Genomic DNA, 9,675 nt, shown 5'->3' with positions numbered 1-9,675 from the left:
AAAGGATGATGGCAGTAATTTTCTTGTTTCAAATCCATCCACCTTTCCCTCTTTTCTCATAAATTTTCCCTCTTTTTCTTGAGTCTTGCTTTCTCCCTTCAGTCTCTCCCCACCTCATCCCATTTTCTATCTCTTTCTACACCTCTACCTCATCCTATCTTCTATCACCTCTCCACAGTTCTCCCAACCTCCCTCATCCCTTCCACTCCCCCCATACTATCCCTTCTTATGGTTCCATATGTGTTACAACATAATTGATGAAGAAATTATAGACTTGGTTACAGAAAAAAAAGACAACAGGTTACTCATTCAGTCTCAGTCCCCAACCACTTCGGCTAGACAGTAGAGTGACGGCCTCGCTTCATGCAGGTTGGCATTAGATTCCCGACCGTCCAAGTAGTTGAGCACCATTCCTTTCCCCCCGTCCCATCCCAAATCCTTATCCTGATCCCTTCCAAGTGCTATGTAGTCATAAATGGCTTAACACTTTCTCCTGATAATTCCCTTCAATCTTGGTTCCAAGGTGTCCAGATGGCACGTGACACTGAATAATACACCATTATTCATTATTCTTTGGAAATTTCACAAATTTCTTGCTATTCATAATTTGCCCGTTGCCACATAAAACAGACAACCATTCCACAGCTTTAAAGGCTTCTCAACACATACACCGTTCTCAGAATAAATAGGGAAACTATTATTTTTTAGTATTTCACATTGTTAAGCTCCTTTCACTGGTGACTATCCACAGACCAATGGTAGGCAATTAAATTTTTTTTTTTAAGAGAGACAGTAGTAGATAGATAGACTGATGGATAGACAGATGCATGGAGGAATACATAGATGGACAGATAGATGGATGGATAATTAGATAGACTGATAGATAGATGGATAATTGAATAGATACAGATGGATGGATGGACAGATGAATAAATTATTGGATGGACAGACAGATAGATATATGGATGAATAGGTGAGTAGATAGATGGATAGGTGGGTAGATAGGTGGATAAATGATATAGATGGATATATAATGGAAAAATGGATAGATAAATGGACAGATGGGAGACAGACCCAGGCAATGCTGGGTATATACCTATAAGAGAGAATGTCTCTCTCTGTCCAGAGTTTGAGGCCAGATGTTTTGGACTAGCCTCATGCAAATTTGCAGGGGAAAGGGACTCGGGTATGGGACAGACATAGAATGGTCAGGGTAGGCTTAAGTTAAATGATTTACAAAATATTACCAATTATCCACAACCCTGGGTCATTTTCATGTGGGATATTACTGAAAAGAAACAAGAATGGATACAGGAAGAGAGGAGAAAGGAATAGCAAAGCATCCAAGACTCGTACATTTCTTTCAATGCTTCTTGAAGGAGGAGAGGATGAAGAGATAGGTAGGGGTAGAGATAGGTATAGGTAGGTAGAAATAATGGGGAGATAGACAGACAGACCTGGGCAATGCCAGGAACCCTTCCTAGTACATATAGTACAGTATATACATGTACTTAAATATCCACATAGGAGAGAAAAACAAAATCTGAATGCTTTTGTTTTAATAAATTTTCAAAGAATACAGTATAGACATATAATACAAAGGATGTAGGAATATATAGACAGCACATGAGTTGATTAAGAAATAATAACATCAGTGTTCACCATCCTCCATGTGGTGTCCTATCTAGTAAAATAATCTTAACATCTGCATCATGGTTAAAACTTTTTAACTACTAGTAATCAACCTTAAACAAATTATTATTGGCAATGTCAGAAGGAATTTGCAAATAGACGATCATTCTTCAGTAGTATTGAAAAAACAAATTTACAAAGTCAAAATTACAAAACTGTTACTTCTGGTGTAAGGAATTTGACAAATACTATATCAGTCAAATGAAATTTGTTATATCTATGGTTTGTTACAACTAAAACTGGTTTTAATTATATATGACAATACTAATCCACACTCTTGCATATTCAAAGAGCTGCCATCAGTGACCACTATATTGTCATCAAACTCCTATTATACATAACTATTTTTAGCTACCTATTTAGTACCACACGTGCATATCCACATTGGCAAAATATTATATTTAGGAGAGCAGTTAAAAACCTGAGAACCTGGGTAATACAGGTAATTTAAAAATTTCTCTCTCTCACTTGGGCTGTAATAAGAATCCAGATCAATGAATGGGTAACACAGTCTGGGGACTTAGTCCAAAACAAATAAAACTGATGTACAAGTCACAGCCTGGTTGATCAGGTATCCTTTGAAGGTGCTTATAGAGTTCTCTTTTGAACACTGCGCGAGATCAGCCAGTTATGCCCTGTATGTGTAGGGGAAGTGTGTTGAAAAGTCTTAGGCCTTTGATGTTGATCAAGTTCTCTCTCAACATGCCTTTTACGCCTTTGCTTTTCAGTGGGGTTATTTTACACATTCTGCCATGCCTTCTGGTCTCATGTGATGTTTTTTCTGTGTGCAGGTTTGGGACCAGTCCTAATATTTTTTTTGTGTAAATTATTATGTATCTATCTCGCCTGCACTCTAGGGAATACAAATTTAAAATTATTAGGCAGTCTCAATAATTTAGACGTTTTATTGAGTGGATTCTAGTGGATTCTAGATCTTTGCACGCTTTCCAGGTCAGCAATTCTCCAGCTTTGAATGGGGCTGTTAGCGAAATAGAAGAACCCAATACTGTAATGGTAAGCCTGACACCCCACACCAAAATTCAGCCAGTCCTTAAACTGGAGATGAATGGATACATGACCTGCCCGAAACGTTGCGCATACTAGTGGCTTTACAAGAATGTAAATACCATGCTATGTATCCCTCACAAACCCAATGTACTTTCTTGTATATATATAAATAAATAAATGACAATAGGTGTCCCATAGATCCTGGGACACCATCCAGGAATCTGCCTGCCACATCAGGCAGACCTGAGCTAAGGTAGTCATGTGGAAAGTTGGACAGGAAATGATGTGATTCAATATAAAATATATTGGGAATATACTGCAGGTCCTGCAAGTCCCACTTGAGGACTGAGAACAAGTGGGACACCCACCACAGAGCAGGGGCTAACTTGACCACGCCATCATCCAACCTCTCTGCTATGACCAATAGAGGCTGCAGAGAGACTGGTGGTCTTGGATCCTCAACATCAAAGAAGGGATTAAGGACCACTTCCACTGCAAGCCCCAGAAGGCTCATGCATTGTGAGACCATGAGAGCTAAACAAATCAGGCATCTCCCCCACAGCGCCGTCAAAAGGGAAACCCACAAAACAGCTAGTGTGAAGAACCCCAGACAAAGAAGATTACAACGGCCCCTCAACCTTGAGCCTCGCAGAGGATTCACATATCTGTGTACAACCCAGTGGAAGGCACCCTCCACAGGAGGCTGGCACTCCTCAAGGACAGACACCCAAACCCATCAGGGTAGGCAACCTAGACAAGGAAGAGGCAACACCAGCGAGTGCCTAAAGAAGGCAACCTTGAACCCATGCACTTCGAGGAGAACAGTTTCTCAAAGTCTACACAACAAGCGATGGACGGCAAATACTTGCACCTAAAACATATATAAAAGCTGAAACAAACACAACCAAATGGCCTCCACAGGATAAGGTCCAAAGGATAGCCAACACTTAACTGGAAAACTGGGACCCAAAGGGCTAATGTGACATGGGGTGCACTAGTGAATGTTGCTATACCAAGCCAATGACTGAGGGTCTCCACCAGCCAGTCCAAGAGCTCCCAGTCCTACCACCTGGTGCTACTAATGGGTGAATGACCAATCTACTGGGTATCTAGTTTTCAGAGTTGTTTCGATTTGCCTTGTAGTGTTTCACTATTTTTCTGGTGGCATATTTCTCAGGATGAGCTTGAATCCTCTGCTCTTTGCACCTTGGGTCCCAGGTATTCTTTTAATGACTTGTAGGGTTGGTGTGACTTATAATATGTGAAGCTAACTAGGTTGCAAGCAACAGGGAGCCACTGTGAAGCCTTACCAAAAACTAACATTATTTTTGCATTGTTTACAAATAAAAGACTTTTATAACCAGGTACTACAGAAATAAATGATACGATATACACCAATGACAGAAATCCTCTGCTAATTTAGTTAAATAATCATGACTGAATTAAACAGAACAACCAAAATCAGAGCAACCAAACAAAAAAAAGTTAAACCAAGTGTCATGAATATCAGGTATATTTTATACAGTTTACTCTATGCAAATTGACAATTAGCTATAACTTCATAGGCTATGACTAAGTTAAGATGAAAAGACTATGGACAGATCTCAAGTACAAAGTACTGTACTGTGAAATTCAGTATTCATTATCTTTTACACCTCCACATCCCATACTATATCATCTCTTCCCAGTAACACATGTTGCTTCATAATATTACGCAAGTTTCTTGAGGCCTGTTGCTCAAACTCAAAGGCTTTCTTCAGAGATTGGTAATCACGCAGGAGTGTGGCAACTTGGTCCTTCAGGGCATAGACTGTGTCCACGAGGCTTCTATAACAATAAAGATAACATAAAAATACTGTACATCTAATAAGCATAAATAGCTAAATTATTTATTATTTATACAAGACTACAAAACAGTGCAAAGAGTTGCCCAACTCATTTTTAATTGAAAGAATACTATAATGCATTTAATATCCATATTTTATTTAATTTTAAGGTGAATATTTGTTATCTAATGTTTGAGGGAAGTAAGAAAATGACAGCATGGATAGAAGTTTTCATAGTTGAGTTGTATACATGAAGCAATAGGTTTAAGAGACACTTCAACAGTGTACCCAACATGCCCAGGGTTCGATTTCACTCATGTGCAGTACTGTACTTTTATATCATAAACTTATTATACTTTTCAACTAAAACAAAACAAATTAGAGAATATACAGTATACTAAAATCATCAGTGACCTATACTATATTTGCTCTTTAATTAATTTAATTATTAACAAATCATTGGAGTATTAGTGGATCACCCTGTAGTACAAGATGCATTAGAAAATACAAAACAATAGAAAGCTAGAGGCTGAACAGTATGTTTGAATATGGCCATTAAAGAGAGGCATTCCAATTCTGTACTGGCAAATTTGCAGATAAGAAAAAATGTAATCAGTATAATAGGTCCAATAATTAGAGGGGTGCTGTAAAGTTTACTGGGGGCTATAAACATTACAGGGTGCTATAAACATTACAGAGCACTGTAAACATTACAGGGTGCTGTAAACATTACAGAGCGCTGTAAACATTACAGGGTGCTGTAAACATTACAGAGCGCTGTAAACATTACAGGGCGCTGTAAACATTACAGAGCGCTGTAAACATTACAGGACGCTGTAAACATTACAGGGTGCTGTAAACAATACAGGGTGCTGTAAACATTACAGGGTGCTGTAAACAATACAGGGTGCTGTAAACATTACAGGGTGCTGTAAACATTACAGGGTGCTGTAAACATTACAGGGTGCTGTAAACATTACAGGGGGGTGCTGTAAACATTACAAGATTGCTGTAAACATTACAGAGTGCTATAAACATTGCAGGGTGCTGTAAACATGTAAACATTACAGGATGCTGTAAACATTACAGGGTGCTGTAAACATTACAGGGTGCTGTAAACATTACAGGGGGCTGTAAACATTACAGGGTGCTGTAAACATTACAGGGTGCTGTAAACATTACAGGGGGCTGTAAACATTACAGGGGGCTGTAAACATTACAGGGGGCTGTAAACATTACAGGGGGCTGTAAACATTACAGGGGGCTGTAAACAGGCTGTTTGATGTGGCTGCATGTACAAGTCACAGCCTGGTTGATCAGATATCTTATGAAGGTGCTTGTCGAGTTCTCTAAATAGTTTTTTTTTATTTTTTCTAGTACTGTACAGTATTAATAAGATTTATTATAAATGTCTCATATTATATGAGAAATTGTTATTTTAATTATTACAATATATTGAAAATTAAGGTATAATTATTATATACAATTTATCTTTTTACTATACAGTATATGCAATACACATGGTTACAATTTATAAATTATTCTCATATATATAGATAATTATATAAGAATTACAATAAAGAGTATTTTGCCTGCTGGAATCAATCCGGAAATCACCTCAATCAGTATGAGACATCTCTCAGTAATCTCATCGAGGGACAGTTTCCAAAACACCCCCTTATGTTGGTGGGTGGCAAAGTGTTGGTTGGTGGGTGAGTGGGTGGCAGTGTAATTACCTAAGTGTAGTTACAGGATGGAGCAATGCTTGTGGTGTCCCACCTTCCCAGAACTCTTTGTTGTATAATGCTTTGAAACTACTGACGATTTTGGCCTCCACCACCTTCTCACTTAGCTTGTTCCAACTGTCTACCACTCTGTTTCCAAAAGAAAACTTTCTAATATTTTTTCAGCACCTTTGTTTCCTTGCTTGAATCTGTGTCCTCTTGTTTATGAAGTTGCTGGTGTCAGGCATACATCAAGCATTTAGCAAAATTTAGCATACATCTCTTTGTCAATTTGGTAGATTCTTGTTAGTATTTTGTAAGTGGTGATCATATCACCTCTTTTTCTTCTATCTTCTAGTTTTGACATGTTTAATGCCTCTTGTCTCTCCTCGTAACTCTTGTTTTTCAGTTCCGGAAGTCATTTTGTAGCATGCCGTTGCACCTTTTCCAGTTTACTTGTGGGCTTATTGAGATTTGGGCACCATACAACGTGAAACTCCATCAGGTCCAACTGCTTTATTTCTTCCTAGCCCCTTGAGTAATTTTTCCACTTCATCTTGAGATACCTCTATGGCATGCTCTAGAATTGGTATTGGGTCCAATTCTATGAAATCCTCATTTTGTACAAACACACTTTGGAACTGTTCATTTAACATTTCACACATTTCTTTTTCATTCTCAGTAGTCCTGTTCCCGTTCTTAATCTCTGGACTTTATCCTTTACATGCAGCTTGCTTTTAATGAATTTAAAGAAAAGGACTAGGTCTGTTTTACATTTATCTGCTATACCTTTCTTAAAGTTCCTTTCTGCCTCTCTCCTCGCTACTGAGTAATTGTTTCTTGCTTGTTTGTAGTGCTGGTATGTATGTGGGTTAGGCCCCTTCCTATATTGAAACCATTTTCTTGTCTTTTCCTCTCTGCCCCTTTCACAAATTCTGTTGAACCAATCCTATTTTATGGTCGTGCATCTCTCTTTTGGTGTGAATGTTTGTGCGCCTTCATATATTTTGCAAAATTTAGCATACATCTCATTTATGTACTTCTTTGCCTAGCAACAAGTCTGTCCAATTAAACTCATTAAAGAATTTTCGAAGTTCCCCATAGTGTCCTCTCTTGAAATCGAGTTACATCAACCGTTTCAATGTCCCCATTCTCTTCTAGATTGTATTGCAAAGCATATTTAATTTCCAACAGGACATAATCACTATTTCCCAAGGGAGGAAGTTACTGGATGTCAAATATCTCTTCTTCTATGAAGAATATGGCAGTGTATTGGTTAGTGGGGGAGGGGGGGGGGGTAGTGTGTTTGATGGTGGGTGGGTGGTAGTGTATTTGATGATGGGTGGGTGGAAGTGTGTTTGATGGTGGGAGGGTGGGTGGTAGTGTGTTTGATGGTGGGTGGGTGAGTGGTAGTGTGTTTGATGGTGGGTGGGTGAGTGGTAGTGTGTTTGATGGTGGGAGGGTGAGTGGTAGTGTGTTTGATGGTGGGTGGGTGGGTGGGAGGGTGGTAGTGTATTTGATGGTGTGTGGGTGGGTGGGAGAGTGGTAGTGTATTTGATGGTGTGTGGGTAGGTGGTAGTGTGTTTGATGGTGGGTGCGTGGTAGTGTATTTGATGGTGGGTGCGTGGTAGTTTATTTAAGGGGGGGAGGGGGTAGTGTATTTGATGGTGGGGGGGGTTAGTGTATTTGATGGTTGGGGGGGGGTAGTGTGTTTGATGGTGGGTGGGTGGGTGGGTGGTAGTGTTTGATGGTGGGTGGGTGGTAGTGTATTGTTGGGTGGGTTGTAATGGGTGAGAGGTCATAGGTGGGTGGTAATGGAAGCATCATAGTGGAAAGCGGAAAGGTGGCAATTGGTGAGTGGGTAATGAATTTGGTATTAGATGGGTTGGTGTATGGCAGAGAGAATGTGTGTGCGAGGATGATAGTGACCGGAGTACAGATGTGGCCAACTCATAGTGACTCACTATGGTCCCTCGCAAGTCTCACTGCCTATTTTCTTCTCTGGATGAGGCTATGAAAGGGGTGAGATGACAGTGATAAATGATGTTTAGGTAAGGATACAGTACTGTAATATTCACTAATATGGACCACCACAAACATTTTTAAAGTATTTACACAGGAAATACACATGGTTTTGTAAACATTTTAGCAGGTGAAGGATTGGGCGGATATGTATGGGAAGAAATCCACAAGGGCTGTGATGAGGGTTCGAACCTACGTCTGAGAGGATCCCAGACATTTTTACGCTCAGACACTCAGCCTTAATCGACTGAGCTACGACATGGTTAAAATAATTGCATCCGGGAGTTCAACTTTACCTACCACGGATCCTGCAGTCTCTGAGACACAAACCAGGTTTTTACACAATTCCCTCACGCACCCGAACTCTGCCAATAAGCTGTTCTACCTCTTTGCCCTTACTTCATTACACACAGAAATCACAACTGCGTGATGCATGACCCGTGGTAGGTCAAGTTGAACTCCCGGTTACAATTCTTTTAACTATGTCGTAGCTCAATCGATTAAGGTGCCTCTGGGATCCTCTCGGACATAGGTTCAAATCCTCATCACAGCCCTTTTGGATTTGTTCATTTGATGCATCAGGCTATTGTGATTTCTGTGTGTAATGAAGTAGGGGGCGAACAGGTAGAGTAGCTTATTGGCAGAACTCGGGTGCATGGGGGAATTGTGTAAAAACCTGGTATGTGTCTCGGAGTGACTGCAGGACCCATGGTAGGTCAAGATGAACTACCGGCTGCAATTTTTTTAACCATGTCGTAGCTCAGTCAATTAAGGCGCGTCTGGGATCCTCTTGGATGCAGGTTCAAACCCTCATCACGGCCCTTGTGGATTTATTCATTTGATGCATCACACTATTGTGATTTCTGTGTGTAATGTGAGGAAAGTGAGAGTGGGGAGGAGTAAGAGTGGGAGAATGTGAGAGTGAGTAGGTGTGAGTGGTTGTGAGAGTTAGTGGGTGTGAGGAGGGAGTCAAATCATGGTTGTCTTTGCTTGAGTGGACAGGCATGTTTAACATGATCGTGTGTTATATTATATAATAATAATGAAGGAAATTTTAATTATTGATCAATAAATAAAAATCACATTATGGCAAAAATACAATTCTAAACATCCATTATAAGAAGGTCACCTGTATAAGGGAAAAACAAAAACTTTACAAATGTTGGATTTCACATTCAAATCCTTAAAAGAAAAGAACTTACTTTTCTTCCATTACAATTTGGTTGCCATGAGTTTCTTCAACAATGATTTTCTCTTCCTCTGCAATCAGCACTTGAGGACTATCCAGTAAAGCTGAAAAAATATTAATAAGGGTGTATTCAAACTTTAGCAAATAATGATGTAACAAAAACCAGCACTGAATATAATCAATTTTTTTTTCTGGTTTGTTCTAGGTGGCTCCT

The 9,675-nt window shown here is 39.6% G+C and overlaps 1 protein-coding gene across 3 annotated transcripts in view; it reads right to left on the bottom strand.

The window, feature by feature from the left end:
• Positions 1-1,544: 1,544 nt before the first annotated feature.
• Positions 1,545-9,675, bottom strand: part of RtGEF (Rho-type guanine nucleotide exchange factor) — a 117,219-nt gene continuing 109,088 nt past the window's right edge. For all 3 annotated transcript variants that reach the window (XM_045763026.2, XM_045762873.2, XM_045762947.2), the window contains exons 13-14: positions 9,475-9,565; positions 1,545-4,527 (exon numbers count right to left, since the gene is read on the bottom strand). In XM_045763026.2, the coding sequence (XP_045618982.2) occupies positions 4,350-4,527; positions 9,475-9,565 (269 nt within the window). In that variant the 3' untranslated portion in view covers positions 1,545-4,349. The remainder of the gene's footprint in view (positions 4,528-9,474; positions 9,566-9,675) is intronic.

Source organism: Procambarus clarkii, chromosome 1 (genome assembly GCF_040958095.1).
Source record: "Procambarus clarkii isolate CNS0578487 chromosome 1, FALCON_Pclarkii_2.0, whole genome shotgun sequence".
NCBI classification, from domain to species: domain Eukaryota; kingdom Metazoa; phylum Arthropoda; class Malacostraca; order Decapoda; family Cambaridae; genus Procambarus; species Procambarus clarkii.
The sequence above is the reverse complement of the archived record's forward strand: the minus strand, read 5'-3'. Positions and strand labels throughout refer to the sequence as shown.